We start from the raw sequence: 25,414 nt of genomic DNA, 5'->3' as shown, positions 1-25,414 counted from the left end.
ATTCTGCCTCGATGTATTGCACTTGAAGGTCATAGCAGATTTAGACTTAAAGATCAGCCAAATTCGGGATGATAGTGCTGACCTATTGATATGACAAGTTGTGGCAACATGATATATCATAAAATAGGTGGAGTTGAAAGATTAGCTCTTCCTTCTTGGGCGCAAAATTAATAATTAAGATAATAAAAAATCATATGAATTTCTTTTATATATATATATATACATAGATAACTCTACATATCAATGCGTGCATAGTTGAAAAATATCAATGATGTATAAATTACGGGAGTTGGGACATTTTGAAAGGAAAAGTTAAAAGTATGGGTGATCGGTTCCCACTATAAAACCTATAATCGGATCGAGGTAAGGTCGATACTAGTTTGTGGACACGAGAACAGGCTCACCTGATCCTAGAATCGGATCGATCTGATTTTAAGGTTGCTTCCGGAATCGGTGAAATTTTTTTTTTTTTTTTGGGTGTCCAAAATCTACATCTCAAGTTGAATCGGGACTGATGGCGATGGAGACACCAATGGGAGCGGCGCGAAATTCAGAACAGGTAGAGGTCCTCATCGGCATTTAGACATTAGACGTAACCAAGGCCAAGGGTAAACAAAGAGGCGGAGAGGAGGGCCCCATTGCGTGATCACATGCAAACCAAACCACACAAGGTCGCCACGTGGAAGGCCGCCTTTGGTCATCAACCAAACTCCCCACCCTACACCCGACGACACGTGATCACCGCCTCACTCCCGGATTTGGTTGGCGTTTAGGGCTGACAGCATGTCCCACGCGTTTTCGACGCGTAAATTCGCTCCTCCTTTCGCCGGATCCCCACCCCCTCCCCCCCAAAAAAAAAAAAAAAACAAATATCGCTCCTCTATATATCCCACTTCGGACACTTCCGATCACGGAGCCCCCCATCAAGATTGTAGTTTTATAATCTCGCTCTCCTCTCGGAGTGTGGTCGACAATGTGGAAGAGATCGAGCTCGAGCTCGAGCTCGCAGCCGAAGGCTACGGGCTGTCTGGGCAGCATGGACCAGGTCAGGCAGGTCTTCGGCCAGTACGACAAGAACGGCGACGGCAAGATCTCCTGCGACGAGCTCCGGGATGTCCTCTCCGCGCTCGGCCCCTCTCCCACCACCCGCGAGGAGGCCAGGGCCGCCATGTCCGAGATCGACAAGGACGGCGACGGGTTCATCGACCTCGACGAGTTCGCCGAGCTGATCCTCGGCGGCGGGGGCAGCCGCGGCGGAGGCGGGGGGCCCGAGTGCGGGGCCAAGGAGCTCAAGGACGCGTTCGACCTGTACGATCTCGACGGGAACGGGGTGATCTCGGCGGGCGAGCTGCACGCGGTGATGAAGAAGCTGGGGCAGAAGTGCAGCCTCGGGGACTGCAGGAAGATGATAAGCTCGGTCGATCGGGACGGGGACGGCAACGTCAACTTCGAGGAGTTCAAGAAGATGATGACGACGAGCAACGGGGCTCGGAGTTGACCGGCGCTGTTGGCTCTCTACCTTTGTACATGCCAAAAGCCTAAGCAGTAACGTGCTCACTATCTCTTCGCATCTTTTTTTCTTCTTCTTCTTTTTAGGTATTGATTCGACCATCGTGCGTGATCTTCGCTGTCTGCTCTTTTCTGCAAGTGGCGGTGGCGGTGGGGGGTACTAGTTTTACAGATAGAGTTAGGGTTTATCTGATTCAGCGCTCTTCTTTCTTCATCTTTTAGATAGGTTTCCAGGATCTTTTGGTTTTGCACTCTGCTAGTAGGAACTAATTATCATTCTACGTTCCGTGTCCAAGCACGGGACAGTACAGTAAGTTGATGCAAACCTCGTTTTCTTGTTTCTTTTTCTAAACGCTAGTACAATTCAGTTGTTGATGCCTTACGGTTTCTCATTGAATAACATCCCTAATTTGCCTTTTTGGGTACCTAAATGTGTGAAGATCGCTCTATAAGATTAACCGAAACCGCGTTAACAATGGAGGATTTCTAGACATCATGGCAAAACTCGGGGACCAGTTCTAGAGTATGAGGAAAGGACGTGCCTTTTGTTCTCTGTACGACACCTCTTATTATATCTCTTTTTTTTTTTTGTGGACTTCCATCAATTGTGTTGCATTTCAAGGAAAATTTTTCTTTCGAGAATCAATCATAAATTAGTGAACTGCATATTCATTCGGATTGCGAAGTATGAATATTTTGAAATACCAATTATTTCGAGCGAGACAAGTTATTTTAAAAAAAAAAAATATTTCTTAAATTGTTTAATTTTTGTGTGCGATAAATGAAGTCTTTACTTGGTAGGAATTTTGTTATCGGGGTGAGGGGGATAGGGTCATTACGATATGAGTGGTCCTAAGTGTAAGGCTAGCGTTCACATAGAGATGCAGTAGATGGCCGGAGCTGTTGGATCTACCGCTATTTCTTTTCTTGCGGAGGACTTCGCTCGGCAGTCACCTAACTCAACAGGAAAATATGGGGTACATGAGATATTTCAAGTTAGCAAAATAACACTCCATTAATTGATCGACACGTGTCCATTTTTTGGGGGGCGGGGGCAATTTCATATTTTCCACCGATCCCTTTCTCACTCATATTCTATCTTCCACAAACGCCCCCATTGGTGTCGACGCTGACGCGATTTCACATATATGTCAACAGCATCATCATCACCATAGCCTCTTTTTCCGAGCACTTACCCAGTTTCTAAATTTCTAATCCTCTGGATGTGAGGCGTCCAAGCACTTACCCAGTCTCTAAATTTCCAATCCTCTGGATGGGAGGGGTGTTGAAGGGAGACGGAGAAGAGTAACAGAGGAGAGAGAAGGTGGGGGTGTTTCTGGAAGAAACAAGGTGAGAGAGAAAGGGATATGTGGAAAATCTGAAATGCGACCGAACACATGTCGCTCAATGAATGGAGTGTATATTTTCCTCACAACATAACGTGAAGTAACATGAGCGCGTGCGAGCTTTATGCAGTGGGTGATGTCAACGCGATATTTGCTCTTATTATTGCCTTGTCGAGTGGTTTTTGTTTTTCAGTTTCGTGGGTAGCGATTTAGTCAAGGCGGCTGGTCTTTTCCCAAGTTGCCCACCTTCAGGTGCACTTGGAGCCTATTTCCACAAGGCATCGAACCCGAATTCAGGGCTCCGGCTTTGGGAGCAGATCACGTGTCGGCGGATACAAAACAACCGTTCAATAGTTAATATTCCCGATCGATACAAGGGTCGGGTCGGGATATTGAGCCTCGAAGTCCTTGTTCTTGGAGAGATTTGTGCGTAGAATCAAGTTCACCGAGTTTAGCGTTTGTATATGATAAGATAAAAGTATAGGGATTTTGTTATATCACATCCACCGTTTGGTAAATCACATCAATAAAATCAAATAGGTTTATATTATGTCCATTGTTTTGTATGAATGACATATCCCATGTAAAATAACAAACAAAGATGGTGAGAATATTTTAGGATCCGGTGCTAAAGAAACTACAAATGCACAAACATAGATGACCTCCATCAATCAATTAATATTTCTTGTACAATCTAGATGTTAAATAGGAAAAGAGCTCATTGCAGCATTCCACCGCCATAGGTTCAACAATAACAAGAAATGTAAACGACACCGTTGAGTATAGTGATTTGACTCTCTCGCCATTTTTGTGAAAAAAATCAACATGAAATACAGAGCTACTGAAAAGGTGAGTTTTGACTCTTTTGCTGCTTTGGTGGACTCTTGATGTGAATCGGAGAGTTGCAAGGAGAATGAACTTCAACTTTCTCATTATTTTCTTGGAGCTTTGTTGTGAACAAAGAACTATGGAGGAGTCGTGAAATGGAGAAGAAAGAGGAGTGAATTGGAAAGATCCATTTCAAGTGAATTCACTTTAAATCAGGATTCTTTTCACTTCATTTTCATTTTCTTATTTTAAACTATTTCCTCTCTTTTTTTTTCTTTCAGTTCCCTTCTTCATTCCTTAGTAAAATTTTATTAATTAATAAGCTATACTAATATACCTAAAATATGTAATAATTATAGATGCTGAGAATATATAATATATTAGAATGAAAAAAATTCAAATGAAAATTGTCCATTTTTTTATTTTGAATTTTCTTGTATATATTTGAATCCAAATATTATTTTACGTTTTTATTATCATTTTAATTTTTTTTAACTTAAGAAGTTTGTTATTCAATAAAAACAGCTTTTATGTCACGAATATAATAAATCCTATCCACCTTTATTCCACATTCTCAATGAGATATTTTTATTTGGGCTATATCCCCATATATCCGACTTTATCCGGGAAGGAACCAAGTATGAAATAAGATAAATTATCATATCCCAACTTTTATTTAGGCTACCAAATGTGGCCTGTGAGTATTGGATATAAACTAGGGCTAGGAAGCATTTGAGCGTGAGTGATTATAACTCTGTAATTCTTCGATTTATTAGTGAACTATTTGTTAAGTCTTCCCATGGACGTAAATTTCGATGTTTGGACAAAACCATGTAAATTTCTAGTGTCCTTTTATCGTTCCTGTTTTTATTTATCTGTCGATTTCTATAGCTCCGGATTTAAATGCAAAGTTACAATTTGCTTCTACTGTGTCACCAATTACACCAATATGGCTATTGTCTCTCTGCCCTCTCCACTTATTCTTTGTTTTCACCCTGTGAAACTAGGTCGGATTGACAAAATAAATCACTCATTATCACAGGCTTCTGCAATACTTTTAGAGGATCTCTGTCTCCGGTTGACAAATGCATTGTTAGCATTCAATGTCGTTGTAATGGTTGATGTCGCGCACCCGTCCTCTCCTCTTGCAGTGCTTTCTTTGCATCCGGCAGTCATAGCGAGCAAGGTCTTTTCTAAAGGTTGTTGCGTTGTGCCAACACATGTCGCACACAACGTCGAGATACTTCTTGCGACATTCTACCACTTGCCTACTCGCATGGACTTGTCTCAACAATAGAACTCCTCCCTTCAAGAACTCGCCACTCTTGGCGATGAGAAGGAGCTTGGCAACATAATAAGCTCCAAGGTGCCCGATTCGCGCAGCCCTCTTCGATAGCCCCATTCGTAGGCCCGCCTTCACTAGACTTACATACTTATACTGCAACATACGCAATTTTTTTATGGTCAATTTCTAGCTTTGAACGAAATTATAGGGAATAAATTAGAAAGAAAAATCATGTAATTAAATACGTACTAGTCTTTGTGTCTATAGCCTCCAAATTATCGCATTTGATGCACTTTTCAACGAAGGCATTGCCTTCTTCGGGATGCCACCACAATATCTTTGAAATTTTGTCAATTGATAGTTATCAATATAAGTAGTCTTCTTTAGCTAATTTATTAAAGATCTTGCAACCGCAGGGACCAAATATTGATGAGAACAAGATTTCATGATATACCTACTAATATTTATCTAGCTTCCCAATGGTGAAAAAGAATTATTTTTAGAAAATGTTTCATCTATTAAAAACCATATCTACTTTTTGGAACTGGAGAAAACTAATTAGTGCCCAATTATCAAAAGAAACTTAATTAGTCCCAGTTTTTTTAATTCTCTACAATCGTCAATCCTTTAATCAATCAATCACCTGCTAAAGATTACTTTTTTTGAAGGGAAATATTAAATTGAAATCTTATTCTCGCATTGAAGAAATCGTCCATGGAGTTGGTGGCGACCCGAGCAAGAATCTGCACCATCATAAAATTAGGAAGAACATTGAAGGCTTCAATCTCCATAGCTTTCGATAACAGTGATGCGGGCGTGATTTTGGGGGGGTTTCTTCAATCTTTTGGTCTTCGATTGTACAATGAAGAAGCCAAGGAAATAAGCTGAAATTTCTTAGAGTGATCAAAGTAAATGAAACAACTTGAAACTTGAGTGATGATTGAAGAGTGAATTGTATTATGTCTATTTATAGAAATTTTATATGCTTATGTCTAACTGAATCCTAGTAGGATTCTATTTAGGGTTAAAGACCACATTGGAAATAATTCCGTCTTTTCTGTCTTCGTGTCATCCTCCTTTTTATTCGGTTATTGAGAGGGACAACTAATTCCGCACGTATTACGTCTTCTACGATAGAAATAATTCTGTATTTTTTGTCTTTATGTTGTCTTCCTTATTAATCGGCCATTGGGAGGGACAACTAATTCCAGACTATTTCCTGTCTTCTGGTCGTCCTCCTTATACATCAACTATTGGGAGGAATAACTAATTTCGTATGCATTTCCTGTCTTACTCTATGAATAAGTGGTGATAATCGGTTGATGCAATACAATCGATCTCCCCTAATTCAACTTGAGAAAGCAGCTTTCTAAAAAACAAGTCTCAGAATTTGGAATGAAACAACTGAGTGGCTCATCAAACATCATGGAGCAGATGGAGGATGAGGTCGTCGTTTTGCTATCGGACATGAGGGACATGAGGAAAATCTTGAGTATCTAGAAGCGCCTACTAACCAATCGTAGTAAATGAAAGTAATGCGAATGACGAGATTCAAGAAGCCCCCGAAGAATTGTGGATATAAGTTTGCTTTTCCCTTTTTCTTTTTTATAATTAGATTTTTAAATTTAACACGAATTTCTCTTGCGTCTATACGTCACTGATTGAGTGACAATCAACTTATTGCAAGTATTAGAAGACGCATGCAATGATCCTGAGGTCGATGATAACGTCCAATCGAACCTCGATCTATGACAGCCTGAATTTTTTCCGATTAATTTAATGAGTGGAATAGTCAATTTCGGGTGCGGATAAGTGAAGTGTGAATTCGAGACTTAATGTTCTGTGATGAGTTTTGGACAATAACACGAGCATGAGTTTTGATTCGGTTGAGTTTGTCTTGGAAATTTAGCGCGAATGGAACGCCACTCAGGCCCCCTTCGACCGACCCTCCCTTAAGCCCCATATATAACCCTCTTCTTTCTCTCTCTTTCATTTTTTCCCCACCCCCTTCGTGGATACACCCCCATCCCGAAACTCTCTCTCTTGTCCCTCTAGCGCGCGCCCAAGAAGAAAGTGTCGGTTTGAGCTCATTCGAAAGGCGAAACGAGCTTCATTTTTTTCCTATGAGTCACATGATAGTTGTGTATTCACAGATCGGTCAATTATTATTATTTTGTGTGATCATAATTGTGAATACAACGTATCATACTTCAAAGAGATTGAGATAGATATAAATGTGACTGATCGATATAGGGTACAACATATGAAAATCTACTATTAATTATGTCCATTTTTGAGATGCTATATGCTCTCAATGGATGTATGGCAATAAGCTCTCAATTTATGCTGGTCGCATGGATTATTTGCCGATATGAAACTTGAAGAGAAGAGGGTATTGTGTATGTGCGAGTGGGAGATGTTGGAATCAATTGATTAGAATTAATTGATTCGCCCATAATGGGCTAAAATCGAATGGCGGTTACCGGAGAGTGGTTACCGAAAGGCGGTTTACCAAAGGGAGGTTACTAAAGGTGATTATCGAAAGTTTCTAAATAATCAGTTATCCTTTTTGAATTATAGATAACATAAAAGAATAAAAAAGTATGTTAATTTTCTTTGAACGTCAGTTTGGCCTCCCTCCAAAATGCTCTCAAGAACAATCTCCTTCGTACTTCCCTCGCACTTGTTTAGACGACTTATTCTCGCAAGGCCATTTGACGAAGGCTCTTAATCTGTGGATAGCGGGTACATTCCCCACGTGTGATCGTACTCGGATCGTTGATACAAATTAGTGATTCATTGGGCATGTTATAGTAAGATTTTCCGCATGTGTTTCGTTTAGAAACAAGGATTAAGTATCCTTCAAGTGGTCCACGTGTAAGACTAGGGTTAACATAGAGATGTACTAGACGGCTGGATCTGTTGGATCTATCGTTATTTTTTGTGGAGGACTTCACACGGCGGTCACCTAACTCTACATAACGTGACGCAACGTGCGCGCGTGCGAGCTTTAGTCTTCATGCAGTGGGTGATGTCAACGTAGTATTCGCTTATTATTGCCTTGTCGAGTGTGTTTGGTTTTTCAAGTTTCGTGGGCAGTGAAGAAGAAGACAAGGTAGTTGGCCTTTTCCCAACTTGATCAGATCACCTTCAGGCGGACTTGGGTACCATGCGGCCCGTGTTTCTATTTGATTTTGCTTCATTTCGGAGGCTATTTCCACAAGGCCTCCACCCCCCGGTTTAGGGCTTGGGCTTTGGGAGCATGTCACGTGTTGGCGGGTGCAAAACAACCGTTCAATAGTTAATATCCCCGATTAATAGAAGGGTCGGGTCGGTTTGGGGGTGAGATGTTGAGCCTCGAAGTACTTGTTATCGGAGAGATTTGTGCGTAGAATCGAGTTCATTAAGTTGAGTGAGTTATTTAAATATTGTGGTTGCGTTTTGCCGTCTGAATTTTGAGGTAGGATATGACCGAATATGCTTGAGTTTTGCTATATCATATTCACTGTTTGGTGAACCACAACAATAAATTCAGATACTTTCATATTTTCATTATTTCGTATGAACGATATATCCATGTAAGATAACAAACATAGATGGTAAAAATCTATCATGTTTCATTATTGCTAAAGAAACTACAAATGCACAAACATAGATAACCTCCATCAATCAATTCATAATTATTGTATGATCTACATCTTAAATAGAAAAAGAGCTCATTATAGCGTTGCAATAGGTTCAACAATGACAAGAAATGTAGACGAAATCGTTAATCAGCCAGTAAACGCCAAATCTAGCAAAGAGAGAAAATATGATTATCTATCTTCGCAATTTTGAAAAGTATAGTGATTTGACTCGCTCGCCATTTTTATGAAAAACTTCAACATGAAATACAATGTTACGAAAAACGTGAGTTTCGACTCATTTGCTGCTTTCATAGACTTTTGATGGGAAATGAAGAGTTATAAAGGAGAATGAACTCGGACTCTCTTGTTATTTTTGTGGAAGCTTGCTGTGAACAGAAAACTATGGAGGAGTCGTGCAACTTCAATATAAACCAAAGATACAGATAAAAAGGAGATGGAGTGAATTATAAAGATCTATTTCAAGATTGAATTTTTAATTTAAAATTTGGATTCTATTCACTTCATTTTTGTTTACTTATTTTTAATTATTTTTCCCCTCTTTTTTTTTATTGGTTCCCTTTAGGATTCCCTAATAAAAATTCAATTAAATAATAAGCTATACTAATATAGCTAATATATGTAAAAAAATAAATATATACATAAAAATATAAATAAATAAAAAATAAAAATTGGCCTTTATTTTTTTTTGTTATTTTGAATATTCTTGTAAAATCCAAATATTTTTTTTAACTTGAGAAGTTTGTTATTCGATGAAAGCAACTTTTATGTCATGGATATAAGAAATCATATGCACATTTATCTCATCTTCTCAATGAGATATTTTTATCCGGGCTATATCCCCTTATATCCGAATACTTTATACTATCTTGGGCTGGAATCAAATACGGGATTAAAAATCAATATCCAACTTTTATTTAGCATACCAAATGTAGCCTGTGGGTATTGGATATAAACTAGGATTGATAAGCATTTGAGCGTGAATGATTATAACTCTATCTCCGATTTATTAGTGGACTATTTGGTGGCTCTTTCCATGGACGTAAATTGTGATGTTAGGACTGAACCACGTAAATTTCTTGTGTTTTTTATTTTTCCTCTTTTTATTTCTCTGTCGATTTCTATAGTTCCCGATTTAATTGGAAAGTTATAATCTGCTTTTGCTGCATCACCAATTACAACAATATGGCTATTGTCTCTTTGCCCTCTTCGCTTATTCATTGTTTTCACCTTGTGAAACTAGGTTGGGTTGATAAAATAAATAGCTCATGATCATGGGCTTCTGCAATACTTGTAGATGATCTCTGTCTCCGCTCGACAAATGCATTTTTCGCATTCACTATCGTTGTAATGGTCAATGTTACGCACCCATCCTCTCCTCTTGCAATGCTGGTTTTGCATCCGGCATTCATAGCGAGCAGAGTCTTATCTAAAGCTTGCTGCGTTGTTCCACCACATGTCCCGCATGACGCCGGGATATTCTTGTAGCATTCCACCGCTCACCAGCACGCATAGACTTGTCTCAACATAGAACTCCTTCCTTCAATAACTCACCACTCTCGCCGACGAGAAGGAGCCCGACGACATAGGAAAGTTGCAAGGTGCCCAATTTGCACAGCCCTCTATGGTAACTCCATTCATAGGTTCACCTTCACTGGTCTTACATACTTATACTATAACACATGCAAATTTTTTATGGTCAATTTCTAGCTTTGAATGAAATTACAGAGAATAAATTAAAGAGACAAATCATGTAATTAAATAAGTACCAGTCCTTGCGTATATAGCATCCAATTTATCGCATTTGATGCACTTTTGAATGAAGTCATTGCCTTCTTCGGGATGCCACCACACTATACTTGAAATTTTGTCGAGTGATAGTTATGGATATAAGTAGTCTTCTTCAACTAATATATTAAAGATCTTGCAACGGACTAAATATTGACAAGAATAAGATTTCTGATCTACCTACTAATATTTATCTAGCTTCCTATTGGTGAAAGAGAATTATCTTTAGAAAATGTTTCATCTCTTAAAAAGCATATACACTTTTTGGTTATCGGATTGTTAATAGTGAAGAAGGTTGATTATACATTAAAATAAAAATTTAAACATATATCTAGCGAGAAAGTAAGCTTTCATGGAGCTGGAGAAAATCAATTAGTGGCCGATCGTCAAAGGAAACTTAATTAGCCTAAGGTTTTTTTAGATTATCAACAATCATCAAACCTTTAATCAATCAATCACCTACTAGAGAGTACTTTTTGAAGAGGAAGATTAAATTGGTACTTTATTCTTACATTGAAGAAATCATCCTTAGATTTGGTGGCAAACCCGGCAAGAATCTCCACCATCATATGATTAGGGAGAACATTGAAGGCTTCAATCTCCACCGTTGTGAGAAAATTGGGTTTTTTTTAATCTTTTGAACTTCGATTGTACAAGGAAGAAGCCAAGGAAATACGCTGAAATTTATTGGAGTGACCGTGGCAGATGAAACTACTTGAAACTCGAATGATGATTCCAGAGTGAATTGTATTATGTCTATTCATAGAGATTTTATATGCTTATATCTAATTGAATCCTAGCAGGATTCTATTTAGGGTTAAAGACCACGCTGGTAATAATTCCGCATATGGCTAGTGGGAGGAATTTGGAATGGAATAAATGAGTGGCTCATCAAACATCATGGAGCAGATTGGGGATAAGGACCTCGTTTTGCTGTTGGATATGAGGGATAGGAGGAAAATCTTGAGTTTCTAGAAGCGCCATACCAACCAATCGTCGTAAGTGAAAGTAACGCCAATGACGAGATTGAAGAAGTTACCAAAGAATTGATGGATGCAAGTTTGCTTTTCTCTTTTATAACTAGATTTTTAAATTTGACACTAGTTTCTCTTGTGTCTACACGCCACTGATTGAGTGTCGATCGAATTAGACTCCATTTGTTTCACTAAAAATAACTTTTAGGGAATTTTTTTTCGAAATTTTCGGCATTTGGTTCGCATAAAAAAAACTAGTAAAAAAAAAATAGATTCCACGAAAGAAAAAAAATGCATTCAAAAGTAGAAAAAATGATTTCCTCTTTTCAAAAGAGAAATTGCTTTCCCTCGTCTGTCTTCTCTGCACTACTTCATATTCTTTTTCTTTTTAGTTATCTTTATCCTTCTTTTTTCTATTTTTTTCCTTCTTCCTCCGTCGGTCGCTTGCTACTTGTATGGCCAACGACTGGCCACAAATGTGGGTTGGTGAGCTTGAGATCGCTTTTGACCTCCACCGGCCGATTGCGGGTGGAGGAAGATGGAAACGAAAAAGAAAGAAAATAAAAACAAAAGGTTATTGGAAAACTCAATTTTATTTTCAAATTTATAGGAATTGATCATGTTAGCGCTAGTCGTACCACGTAAGACGGTTGACGTCCACATTAACAATTCCCAGCCCGTTGACGACGCGACAAATCAAATTAGATTTTCCTTACCAAGAGATAGAAAATATTTTTTAGTTCATTTTCAGGTCTCAATCAAACACTGAAAATTATATTTCATTTTATTTCTCGAAAATATTTTAAAAAAAATTACATTTTTCGCAAAATAAACTGTGTCTTACTTTGCAAGTATTAGTAGATACACAATCGAATCTCGATCCTCTGGCAAAGTCTTGCTGGAAGAAGTACGCGTTCAAATGTACTAGACATCGCAACCTCTTGCAACTTAATTCCGTTGCAAAAATAATGATAATAAGATTATGCTTTAGACGTTGCACTTTTCTTGTCAGGCTTTTTTCTTGTAGTATCTATTCTTGTTAGGTTAATTACTAATGAAAATGATAGATCTATAGCCAAAAGTCATTTCTTCGATGCATAGGAAATGAAAAAAAAGCAAAAGTATTTCTTCATCTGAGTTTAAATATAAATTGTTGATAATAATAAAAATTATTGAATAATTATTTCGAACAATATAAATAATTATCTTTAAGATATTTTTCAAATCATTCAATTTTACTCTACTGAAGTAATGACGCAGAGAGTTTGATATGCATTTTTTGGAATTAGCGTGAGGGATAGGGTCACTTTTTGATTGGGTTGTAAGAGCGGGAGTCTACACTATGAGTGGCCCACATGTAAGATTAGTGTTAATAAATTATTTTTTTGGTCAGATTAGTGTTAATATAGATGGCTGGATCTATCGCTGTTTCTTGTCGAGAACTTTGTGCAGCACGTAACCCTACGTCACGTGAAGTAATGTGCGCGCGTGCGAGCTTTACGCAGTGGCCTGGATGGGTCCCAAGTGGGCCTATAGGGACGGGCTTGGGCCTATAAAGATATTGCTCGTCCAAGTCGGTCTGATTGGGGCTTTGAATTCATGGATATTTGTGTGTTTGGGCCTCATCGGTCCATGATTAAGTCAATTAATTAAGGAAGAAGGTCCTTTGATCCTAAAATTATCAGAGGGGAAAAGAGACGGATCCTCTAATATTTAACTTCTAAACATCCATCATGATAATGAAAATGTTCATAACGTTTCGTTGACCTTAATAAACCTCCTATGACCTCACAGAATCTGCAAAACTATAGCACTATTTGTTTCGCGGCCCACTTGTTTCTTGAGAAGAGATGAGAAATATGCTCAATATCTAGGTTGCATGTGATGAGTAACTGAGAACAAAGGAGAGGGTCAAATCTCGTCTCCGCAATATTTTTGTGATAAAAAAAAAAGGTTTGGCTTTGTTAACTATTAACTAGTAATTAAAAGCGTCCCCCTTCTTATACCATTGAATCTACAAGTACCAAATGAGCGAGAGGAAATTACCCGACTCCTAAGGATGAACAAATGTATCTTTTGAAATAATTAGTCAATGAAAATATTACCGACAAGGATTTGTGTCTAAACATTGCATAGACGGTAAAAATATTTTTTGTTCATACATTTTTGTCGGCGTGATTATTTTTTGAAAAATATTTTCCAAATCAATTATTTTTCGATTGGAACAAACGGAGCCTATAAATGGTTCAGATCGACTGTCATGGCATTACGGACATAAGCGAAGAGAGACAATCGCCGAGATGCAAACTAGATGTAGTCCTAATGTAATTATTTTTTTTTTGGGTCTTTTCTTTTATGAAACAAATTAAAGTCCTATCTACATGGCCGTAACAACCCACCTATGAAGTTGGATCAGACAAGATTTAATCCAAATTGCAATGCTACATGCTCGATTAAAACAATTAATGATGCAATCTTTTTGCTTTTACTCACTAATCTATATGAATTATGCAAACTATGTCCTATGTACATGCATGAAAAACAATAAAGATCCGATCTTGCATCAAAAAGTTACATCTTTTTGGCATGATCACAAGCAATGGTCCGCTTTCCTCAATTATCTGCAAGATAGATTATCAAAATCTAATCTGAAATCTGATCTTGTGATTTTTGATGTATCTTGATTTTTGCTCGTAGTGTATTTTCTGGGCTGAATGTGCTAAGAACTACTGAAAAAATTTCCTATATCTTTATGCATCCTAATCTTCTTTTTCAAGATTAACCGCCTCTTGAATTGCTCTCTACTCTAGGGATTTGTGACTGCCCCCTATTCTTTAACTACAGTTCTCCTTTGGTCGATGGACCCTTCTTGACTAAGCTTTTATCATCATTTCTTATTTCGAGTCAATTGATCATAACCATGTGTCTTGTACTCCGCTTACATTTTGCCTATTGGAAACCTCGTGATCGATGAGCTCGTTAGACATTCCATGACGGGCTTGGTGAATTGCATTATCATGGCCCTTCCGATCGATGAACTCATCGGGCAATTCTACGATGGACTTTGTGGATTGTAATATATTTGTCGGGGGCTGATTTGGGCCATTATTTTCTCTTATATTTTTGGGCCCATATTTTGGGTTTTCTATGTGGAGATTTTACTACAACTCGATATGAATTTCTATTCATATTGCCTCACTCATTAATAGATGAATGTGCCTACTCCTTTACAGACGTTATTTCTAACGAGGAGTTGCTCCAATAACTTGCTTCTCCTATAGTCAGATGCATCAAGCACTAGTTTAATAAATGGCCTAGCTTCAGCACACTATTAGACATACGCGACTTGTCTTTGGCCTAATACAAATAGCTAGCTAGATCATTGAGCAAATTCACGGCTTGATCACGGCTTCAGGGTTCACCCCAAGAAGTTCCCAAATGTCCGCGTCGAAAGAGTGCTTGTTCCAACCATTTAGCCCCTCTTCCATGGAAAGTTCCCGAGGCCACGAGCGTGCGTCCGGCTGTCCTTCGTCGGAGCTGCTATCGGTGAACAGGTTTTCCCACCATGCACTCTCCTTGTCCTGACGCGACAACACTGGAGATGGTTGTCCATGGTTTCCACCTGGTGGAGTCCTTGGAGCCACTAACGTGGCTTTTCCATTGAACCATGCCGAGCTCTTCGAGAAGGTCCAAGGTCGAGGCCGTATGATGTTCGCTTTGGCGGCGAACTTCCCGAGTGGGTCGTCTTCATCCAGCTTGTGATGGACGACCTTTTTGGCCAAGTGCGTGTTCCAGTAGTTCTTGACGTCGTTCGAGGTTCTTCCCGGAAGTCTCCCCGCAATCAGTGACCATCTGCATGAACTTGGACAGGTCAGTATCTAGAATACGAGGATTAGGGAAGAATGGCTCATTAGGTCAACATTAGTTACCATCAAAAGCGAAATGGAACACTTATTTTCCATCATCATACACATGAATTGGAATTTGATAATTCTGCCCAATCGAAAAGATAAGCATGTACAACCAAATTGTTCTACAGTTGTAAGAATGTTTGAACACGTGACCTCTCATCTGGAAATGTCAACGAGTATTACTAGACCATCCCTCACCACTAAAGCAAGTTACTAAACTATTCTTAAGAGTTCTATTATTAGTGTTTCGAGGCACTTATTAAGTGTAAATTTCCGATATAATATTTACTATTGAAAAAAAAAATTGATTGTACGTGTTACGACAACAGTCAATGCACTGGAAATTGCAATATTTTCTTATTTAGTTGTTAATGAGCACCATTGGCTTATTATTAGATAAGAATAGTCATTTTTTGTTAAAATTGTTCGTAACGTTTCATCAACTCATCGTAAAGGACTCTACATATGGAAAATTACCAAAATGTCATAAACCTACGTAATGTGCCAATTCAGTTCTAATTTTTTTTTTAATCAATTGAGTCCTAAACCTTTTGCATTTATACCGATTCAGTCCATCAAGCCAACTTTAGCTGGTCGGCGCCGACATGGAATTTTTTTAAATAATATTTGAATATCTTTTCGAAGTTTTTTTTTTCTTCTTCTTATTCTTCCTCCAGCCGGTGGTTGGATCAACGACTAACCAAAGGTGAGGGGGGGACTGCTAGGCGAGGATGAGCCTCGCCATGTCGGCGCAGGCATACACGTTAACGTCGGTTGACCAAAGTTGGTCGAATGGACTGAATTATCACAAATATAAAAGATTTATGACTCAATTGGCAAAATCAAGATTGAATTGACATAATTATAATAAGCTTAGGATTTTTTTGGTAATTTCCCCGCCCTACATAATTTGGACACGATGCTTAATAAGTTTGTTGCATTGCTTCTACATCGATCTCTCTGCCTCTCTCATCAATTGAATCTGTTGGCCGAACTTCCCCATAAAAGACAAGAAAGTTCTACAATGAAAATTCAAAAGACGCTAAAAGTCTGGACTGGTTTGGCAAAATTGATGGCACGTATTCATTCTTGACAATTACCCTCAATTTTTTTTTTTGGTCAAAAAAAAAATTTGAGGGTAATTGTCAAGAATGAATACGTCTATACTTTTGTCAAAAGCGACGGAAGATTCACTGATGGCAACACACAAGACCTTGAAACTAAAATGACCCAGATGCACTGAATCTTCCTTGACAAGAACAACAAATCTAGAGACTCTGCATATGCAATGCTCGGTAAAGCAATAGGCAACATTGATCAACCTCATTCTCAGTTTGAGTTTCCTCTCCACGCTGTCTTATTGATAAATGACAGTTAACCCTAAACTACTTATAACCTCTACTCAGACGGAAAATATGATTTTCGTCAATGATTACCAAAATTATTTAGTTCATGCCAAAACAACGGCCAATCAGCCGCCCTATATTTAGCACATGACCATCAACGTGGCGTCCACTTAAATTTCACGTCGGCTTCGCGTGTTTATCACGCCCACACTTTGTGAAGGAATTATAATCCAATTTCGATGACATTGTAAACATTAGATGGATATGGAAAGACTAAGTTGCTCATAAAAGTCATCTGAACTCTATAAAAGTTTTTCGAGGGGGAAAAAACTCTACAAATTGTAGCTTTCACAAAAAAATCTCCCTACAAAAGCTAAGTTTTTTTTTGGTATATTTACGCGACCCGACATAACGACGAGAAGCATTTTTCGGGGGCCTACCTTTGTTGTGTGGTGGACAAGGGTATGGACCAATAAATATTTGAACATTCATTTTCACATTCTTTCTTTTTTCCCAAATCTAGATGGGGCTCTCTGCCCTTTACCGACGAATCCAGTCGCCCTAGCTACCAAGACTTATTCAGCTTCTTTGCCAACTCATTTGAGCTAGGTATTGGTCGCTAGTTCATTCCTTGCAAATAGAGAAAATTAAGTTCTTAAACAAGTTTAAAATAACGAATATGCTAATCTTGCTTTACCATTTTGGGAGCTGAATCATCTTCATCCAAGATAAATGACATTTATGTGGTTTAAGATTACTTCTGTATTGCCTCGACCACTCGTCTTTGGTGTCGCGGCGAATTCTAATACAATGAAAGTTGTTTTGGACGAACTTCTGGACTTCGCCGGTTTTAAGCGACTAGTGACTAGGTGCTTCCAAGACCATTAATGTTCAGGTGACTAATGATAGCCAAACGACAAGCTAAGTCGACTTCATGTAAAAGAGAGCTGCTTCCACACTCAAGCTCGTTGAATTGATCCTTGAACACTTGTTGAGTATTGAGGGCGCTATGTTTTCTTGACGTTGAAGTTTACTGAAGGGCATTTATTTCAAATTTTAGGAATCAAAAACTCAGTTATTGTATTTTAGCAAGTGGCCCAACCTAAGGATATTCAGACCTATTTCCACACTCATATGGCTAAAATGCTCCCTAATTTATTGAGTCGTTGAAATAAATTCGAGAGGATTGATGAATCAAAATAAAAAAAACTATTAAAAAAGTCATAAATTTATTGTAATTATATCAATTCATTCCTAAATTTTTTTGGCCAATCTAGTCCTAAATTTCTTGCATTTATGCTAATTTAATTCATTTGGCAGTCGACCCCGATGTGGCGCCCCGGCGATCGACGTAGATAATTTTTAATTATCTTATAATAATTTTTTTTATTATTTCCACACTCCCGTGGCCGACGAGGGTCGCCGGAGCACGCAGGCCACCGGGTAAGTGCCGCGAAGCCCTAGCTAGCTGCAGGCGAAGTCGAGTGATGGCCGTGAAGCCTTCATCGGCGGCCGGCTAGCTCCAACAACCCGCTAGCCACAGGGGGAAAGAAAAGAAGAGAATAAAAAATAAAAAAGTAATAAAATATTATTGACAATTATCCATGTCAACGTAGACCGGTCAAATAAACTGAATTGATACAAATGCAAAAGGATGAGGACTGAATTGACAAAAAAATAGATTTATGATTGAATTAGTATAATTGCAATAGGGTTAGGAATTTTTTTTGGTAATTTTCCTAATAAAAATCTCAAATGAAAAGGGTGAAGGTTACTATTCATTGAAAATGCAAAAAAGTCGCACAAGGCTGTCCGCATTAATCCAAACAATCATATTCTGTTCCAACCGCCTCATGTCATTTTCCGTTCGTGTTTATACAACTTTTTGTTTACCCTTTTGCACTTACCAATGTGTCTAGATGCTAATCTTTGTTAACTGGCACATGTTAAATTTAAATTTTAATTATAAAGAGTTCACAACTCTAGCAGGAGAAGTGTCAAAAAATTCCTAAACCTATTGTATTAATGTCAATTCAGGCCTAAATCTTTTTTTGGTGCCAATTCAGTCCTAAACCTTTGGCATTGGTACCAATTAAGTCTTAAACCTTTTATTGGTGCTAATTTAGTCATAAACCTTATGTATTGTTGCCAATTTAGTCCTAAATCTTTTATATTTATACCAATTGAGTTAATCCGGTCAATTTTGATCGAAAATCACCGACGTGGATATCGATTGTCCTACATGGCACGGCTAGTGCTAACTTGGACATTTTTTAATATTATTTTAATATTTTAAATAAAAATTTAAGCATTTTTTGGTTTTTTTCAAAATTATTTTTAAAAATATTAAAAAAATATCAACGTTAGCGCCAACCGTGTCACGTAGGATAATTGACGTATATACCAGTGATTTACAATTAAAATTGGTTGAATTGACTTAAGTGGCATAAATGCAAAATTTTTAGGACTAAATTGGCACTATTATAAAAGGTTTAGAACTGAATTGACACTAATAAAATGTTTAGGACTTAATTGGCACCAATACAAAAGGTTTAGGACTGAATTGACATAAAAAAAAAGTTTGGACTGAATTGGTACTAATGCAATAAGTTTATGACTTTTTTGACACTTTTCCCCAACTCTAGCCAAAGAATTCCCTTTAAAACACTTGAACTAAATAATTGTATATCACAGGGAATTATTATATACTTAACTTTAGAGAGACATTGGAAAATAATTGTAATTTATTAATATTCTTTTAGAATAGAATTTTGATCACTAAATTTCTTGAAATACAATGAACATGTCTGATTTGAAGCAAAAGAAGAAGAAATAAAAATATGAAACGTTCATTGAAATCATTAAATTGATTATATATATATATTAAAAGTATACTTTTCCTCTTTCATCAATGCCTTGCGAGAGCTGTTTTGAACTGTTTAAATTTTAGGGCGCATCTAAATCTTGGACATATGTACGTATGGTTGTATGTATATGCCAGATTTTAAATGGATGTTTAAGCATACGGGCTTCATATTCATGCCCTCAACAAGTCCTTCACGTCTCTTTTATTTACGATACTTTCTAAACCCAGTTTTTTTTCTTCTAATCTTTTGTGATGATCCGCCGGCGGAACTGATGTTAGAAGACCCGAGAGAGATGGTCGAAGAGACAGATATGTTTTATTAGCGTCGACAGGTTGACATGATGATGCATATGATACGAGACGAGTAACACGAACTTGGGAGAGATTTTGACTCACCGATTACCAAGAAGCTTGTGAAGCCTGATGATCATGTCGACCTCGTCCTCCTGGAACGCCCCTCTCTTGATGGTGGGCTTCAGATAGTTCAACCACCTCAACCTGCAACTTTTCCTGCACCTGTTCAACCCTGCAAACACAAACCCATTGAGGCACGCTCGATAAAATCTCTGTGTCTCCGTCTGTCTGTGGGGTGATCAGTAGGACACCTGCTCTGCGAGGGACTTGGTGCCAGTTTCCTTCACCATATCTTTCCACGCACTTCTTCAGCAACACGTCCTCTTCCTCAGTCCACGCACCTTTTCTCACTCCTATTGCTCCCTTCATTGCCTCCTTTCTCTCTCTCTCTCTCTCTCTCTCTCACGTGTGCGCCAACACTCTTTTTTGGGTGCAGAAACAATTCAGGACCAGAGAACGAGCACGTGTTGGATGAAGTTCACCCGAAAAAGCCATGTATAATATAAGCAGGGGATCAGAGTTCAGTGAGGCCCATCTCCCCCATAATACCTGGAGAAAGGGAAGTGAGAGCGAGTGCCGTGCATGTCTGGCGTCCACACACGACAATCTCTTTCTTCTTGGGGCTCCAACGATGCCGACAGCCCTCTTCGCCTCCATTTCCAGTCAACGAACAGTCTAGTTGTATCCTAGCCGTTGGATACGGGGGCTTTTGTCGCCATGCGGAGCGGTCGTTCTTGCCCTTCATTAACTAATCCAACGGATCCCCTGTGTGGAGAAGGCTCCCATGACCGTCCCACCACCAATTTGTAGCCACAAATTGATTTTTTTTAATTGTTAGCTAAAATTAAAAAAAAAATTATAAGAGGAAAATATCCAATTGATAATATTCAAATAATAAGTTGCAATTTTTAAATAATAGATATTATTATCCGGCCAAATAAAAAGATTACATGGATATTGTTTCCAAAATATGAAGATATTCTTAATAACTCAAAAAAATCGAAACGTAATTATCTCGTATACTTTGAACTTCTAATTATCGTAGGATTTTATAATCGAATAAGTCATAACTCTGGAGAAACGTTCTTTAATCTCTGCTTCTTCGATCGCAAGAGAAGTAAGAGGTATTCACTGTCGTCAAATTTTAGTTTGTATCTATATTAGAGACATAAAATGCTAATTTTTTTTCAAAACTCGTGCAAATGGATGGAGTTCATATTGAAAGCAACTTCACTCATGAAAATAATGGTGTTGATGAAGATGAGATGAACAATGCGATTGAAGATGACTCATGTGATCCTAAGATTGAATTTGTAATGTTTTAGGTCCCTGCACATCTTCATCAACGAGATTTGGATCAATAGGTCGCATTTTTTTTCTTTACTAATTCTTATTTTGAGTTTTTCTTTACTTCATTTGTTTTGTGCGTAATCAATGTTACTAGTCTTAATTTTAGGTCACCAAAGAGTCCTTCTGGAGCAATTTGAATTGAGTGAGAGGAATGAGAAACTATTGCATTGCACAATGATTTCGTTATTAGTTGTGAATCCAACATTTCAAGCATTGATTCAATATGGAGTCAAAATTACGTTCCGACTTTTTTGAGTTATCAAGAATATCTTCGTATTTCATGAACAATATCCATGTAATCTTTTTAGTTGGCCGGATAATAATATCTACTATTTTAAAAGTTACAACTTAGTATTTGAATATTATCAATTGGATATTTTCCTCTTATAATTTTATTTTTTAATTTTAGCTAACATTAAAAAAAAAAAATTGCAGTCAAAAGGGTGAAACCGGATCACAAGTGATCCGGTTTCACCAACATCAATTTGTGGCTACAAATTGGCCATCCCACCGTCAGAATTGGTGGGATGGTCATGGTAGCCTTCTCCTATTTGTCCACCATGCTGGAGAGAATTTTAAAACCAAACAATGACAGTGAGAGCCATACGTTGTAACACACTAACTACTTTGCGTCTAGTATACATGCACTAATTCAATTTAAACCTTCTAAGCTAAAAAGAGTCGACCAGCAATGCCGCTGCAGGAATGCCGGAGTCGTTCTTCTAGTTCCCTCAATTTTTGACGGCTTGCCAGAAATTGACTGGTTCAGTAGATGATGTCTGTGGCTGCTATGCGGCCCTTTTTGGGGGCGTTGGGAGAGTATCGAGTGGCGAATCAAGACTATGACTTGACTGCAAAATCAAGTTAAGATGGAGATTGTTGTGTATGTCTTTTCGTTTTTGCCAAGCTCAAAGAAGTGGCTAGGCCCTACATGGAGTTCGGCAACGTGTACCCCATAGTTACGATTGGTATGGGTTTAGGAGAATCTGTGCTAAATCTTTGGCTTAGTAATCTATTAACTTTCCTTTATTGTGGTTCACCTTTAGGAAGGCAGCGATAAAACTAGCAGCCACCAATAAGGTTGGATTGCACTAGTTGCTCGTTGAGTCGTTATAGTTATAGCTTGCATCACTTCTACTCAAAGCTCGTAAGTCACACGCACAATTACAACACATGTGTAGCTTCTCAGTAAGCGAATTTGAATAAGCAATATGTTATTGAGATTTTCACAGCTCGTCTCTATCTTCTTTGGCTTGCATCGATCCATTTCTATAGTTGTGAATCTTCAAGTTGACCATTGAGTAATCTTCGAGATAATCAATTTAGCTGTTGTAGATAACAATAAAATCACTAGAGTTCCGTTTGTCCATACAATTAGATCTTCCGACAATTTTATTTGTTCCAATAGTAAAGACACAAAGTAAGGGCTGTCAAATTCCTTTAAATACTTGATAATTGTCTAATGAATATACGGGTCTTCATTTATTATCCAACATCGCTAATAACGACCTTGTCGGCTTGATGTGAGCAGTAGCTTCTATCGATATTTTGTGATTCTACCCATCAATTTGGCTGACAATATTCCATCAACCTCCATTGTTTTAGAATGATCCCACCTAGGAGAATTGGTAAGGTATAGAGCAACAGTTATTATATATCATAATTGTCTCATAATTCATTGGCTTAAATTTTTTAGTTAATGTGTGTCCAATTATATATATTGGCTGACTAGGACTTGGACTTTCTTTTGGTGATCTCTCGGGTGTAGGTATTACACTTCTGCTGCACCATTCTAACAACCACCTAGTCATATTGGTTGGTGAAATGAAAACACAAGAGGTAAAGATCAGTAAATGGAAACTCTAATTCCACTCCCCAATCGTATGCTTTTCCTCTGAGAAGGACAGTTTTATTCCTTGTTAACATTATATAAAAAAATCTCTCTTTTCCCTATTCAAACTGTTCAAACATGACGGCTATATAGTTACCTTGTTATTATTAATCAACATCTCTTGTTCGGCTACTAAGTTGTCACGTATCCCTAGTTTATCTTAATGACTAAGACGAAATGCGAAACCAAGCTTTAAGGATATAGTCTCGCGACCTATTTACATCCAAAGAGCTTGTCTAAGTTCACTTAAGATAGGTAATTCTTTGATAAGCAGTACTAATCAGTGGGGAGACAAACACATCCATGATTGATCTTGGAATAGTCAATTGTTTCTCGAAGTGTACTAGTCCAATCTATCAAGCCAGGAACCACGTTGCATGAGCTTCCATGCATGTCCCTTTTTTTCCTTTTTTGGTCGAACTGCATGTCCTTTCGGTGACGTGTCTCGTTTTACACAGCATGTGTTTATGTAAGCCGTGACTTGTTTGGACAAGTTTTCGTCCTATGGGACCTCTTCTCTAACCATTATTGGCAGCTGAAACTTCATAGGGAGAAGTTTCAAGCATTTATGCTACAGTACGATGATTTTGACCCCAACATCGTGCGATTAAACCACGATGCTTGGTTTCCCTCCACTCGTTTGCATGGAAGAAGAAAATTTCCTAGAAGAGAAATGGGTCCTGCGGAAGATAAAGAATCGAATTCTTTCCACCAATGAAAAGTGAAAGATTGCAAACCCTACAGATGATCCTCCATTGATCGCCAAAATCTAAAAGCTGCTTTTCTCGTTTTTTTTTTTAATGAGACGACCCGTTTGATTTGTGATCGGATGCAAAATGATGAGGTCGATACCGCTTGTTAGGATGCTATGGGATGGCATCACTTGGGAGCAGTTGCCAATCGCCAACCAGCTATGAGGGCCGCTTCGAACAAAAGGAACATTGATAGATTCATGGAATATGCTTACATGATAATTTTTTTTTTCACCGTGAGATTGACAGCATATTATGAGCTACAAAAATATATAATAAATAAATAAAAATTATTATAGGATTCATTTCTTTAAGAATTTATTGCCCAACATGCTATTATTCATTCTCACTGTTACCATAAAAACTGTTATGCTAGTGAAGTCCTAGATTCATTATATCAACAATGATGGTGTGAAAAATACATAGTAAGTTGTGTCCTTTTAAAAGTAAGTACATCCATGACTAAATCAATCTTAGTATATTAAAAGGGAAAAATTACCAAAAAAGTCATAAACTTAATGTATTTTTGTCAATTCATTCATAAACCATTCTTTTTGGCTTATTAAGTCTTAAACTTTTACATTGTGCGAGTTCAATCCATCTGGTTAACTTTGGCCAGCTGAGGATGACGTGGTGCTGTCGTCACTCACATGGTAATTTTAAATAATATTTTAATAATTTTAAATTATTTTTCTTTTTCTTTTTTCCTTTTCCTTTTTTTTCCTATCTTCTTCCTTCAACCGGTCATCGGCCTCGAGTGAAGGTTGCCCCCATAGGCCACCGATGAGAGTGAGGCTCGACCTCGCCATTTGGACGAGGCTCACCCTCATCGGTGGTCGACAATCGGCTAGGGGAAGAAGATGGACGAGAGAGAGAGAGAGAGAGAGAGAGAGAGAGAGAGAGAGAGGAAAAATAATTGAAAATTTGAAAAAATTAAAATATTATAAAAAAAATATTTACGTCAACGCCGGTTGTGCCATGTCAGTAATTTTCGGCCAAATGGACTGAATTATCACAAATACAAAAAGGTTTATGATTGAACTAATAAAAAAACTATTTATGACTGAATTAGCACAACCGCAATAAGTCTAAGACTTTTGTTGGTAATTCTCCCTTTCAAAAGTTATTCTGTCTTTTTCTTTTGATCTTCCAATTTTATCAGCCATTAGGGCTTTCTTTTTCGTGCTTTGCATGCTATTTATGTCCACCCTGGTCATCTATCTCATCGGCGTTCCCTCGATGTTTTTTTTTGGGTCAAATCGTTCCCTCGATTGGTGGATAGTTAACTTATCCAACATTTCATACTAGCCGTATTAGGGCTGAGCCAACTTCCAACCTTGTCATTGGGGCAAAGTTATGAACCAGTCAATTTCCGACATTATATTTGGACTTTAGCACATCTACTCAATACTAGAATTGGTTTTCTGACAACTTGTTCCATTATTGGATTTGGCTATACCACGTCAATTCTTCTTTTTGAAGCCTATAATGAGAGCCATTATTACATTAGCCCGCATACATGAGATCCGTCAAATCTAACGGCAAATGCTTTAAGGAGTCTATCTATTTT

At 38.0% G+C, this 25,414-nt stretch overlaps 2 protein-coding genes across 2 annotated transcripts in view; one reads left to right on the top strand and one right to left on the bottom strand.

Moving 5' to 3' along the window:
- Positions 1 to 928: 928 nt before the first annotated feature.
- On the top strand, positions 929 to 5,507 carry LOC115746249 (calcium-binding protein CML24-like). Its single transcript, XM_030681984.2, has 2 exons — positions 929 to 1,545; positions 4,691 to 5,507. The coding sequence occupies exon 1, from the start codon at positions 974 to 976 to the stop codon at positions 1,496 to 1,498; it is 525 nt and encodes a 174-aa protein (XP_030537844.1). The 5' UTR covers positions 929 to 973; the 3' UTR covers positions 1,499 to 1,545; positions 4,691 to 5,507.
- Positions 5,508 to 14,766: 9,259 nt separating this feature from the next.
- LOC115737621 (transcription factor MYB1-like) overlaps positions 14,767 to 25,414 on the bottom strand; it is a 30,454-nt gene continuing 19,806 nt past the window's right edge. Inside the window, exons 2-4 of the mRNA XM_030669822.2 lie at positions 20,103 to 20,230; positions 19,894 to 20,023; positions 14,767 to 15,226 (exon numbers count right to left, since the gene is read on the bottom strand). Of these exons, the coding sequence (XP_030525682.1) occupies positions 14,767 to 15,226; positions 19,894 to 20,023; positions 20,103 to 20,220 (708 nt within the window). The 5' untranslated portion in view covers positions 20,221 to 20,230. The remainder of the gene's footprint in view (positions 15,227 to 19,893; positions 20,024 to 20,102; positions 20,231 to 25,414) is intronic.

The sequence above is a fragment of the Rhodamnia argentea genome, chromosome 2 (genome assembly GCF_020921035.1).
Source record: "Rhodamnia argentea isolate NSW1041297 chromosome 2, ASM2092103v1, whole genome shotgun sequence".
Lineage (NCBI taxonomy): Eukaryota > Viridiplantae > Streptophyta > Magnoliopsida > Myrtales > Myrtaceae > Rhodamnia > Rhodamnia argentea.
This window is presented reverse-complemented; position numbering and strand designations above follow the sequence as displayed.

Excerpts from the sequence above, each read along its gene's own strand:
- LOC115746249 (XM_030681984.2), top strand. The coding sequence starts at position 974 with ATGTGGAAGAGATCGAGCTCGAGCTCGAGCTCGCAGCCGAAGGCTACG.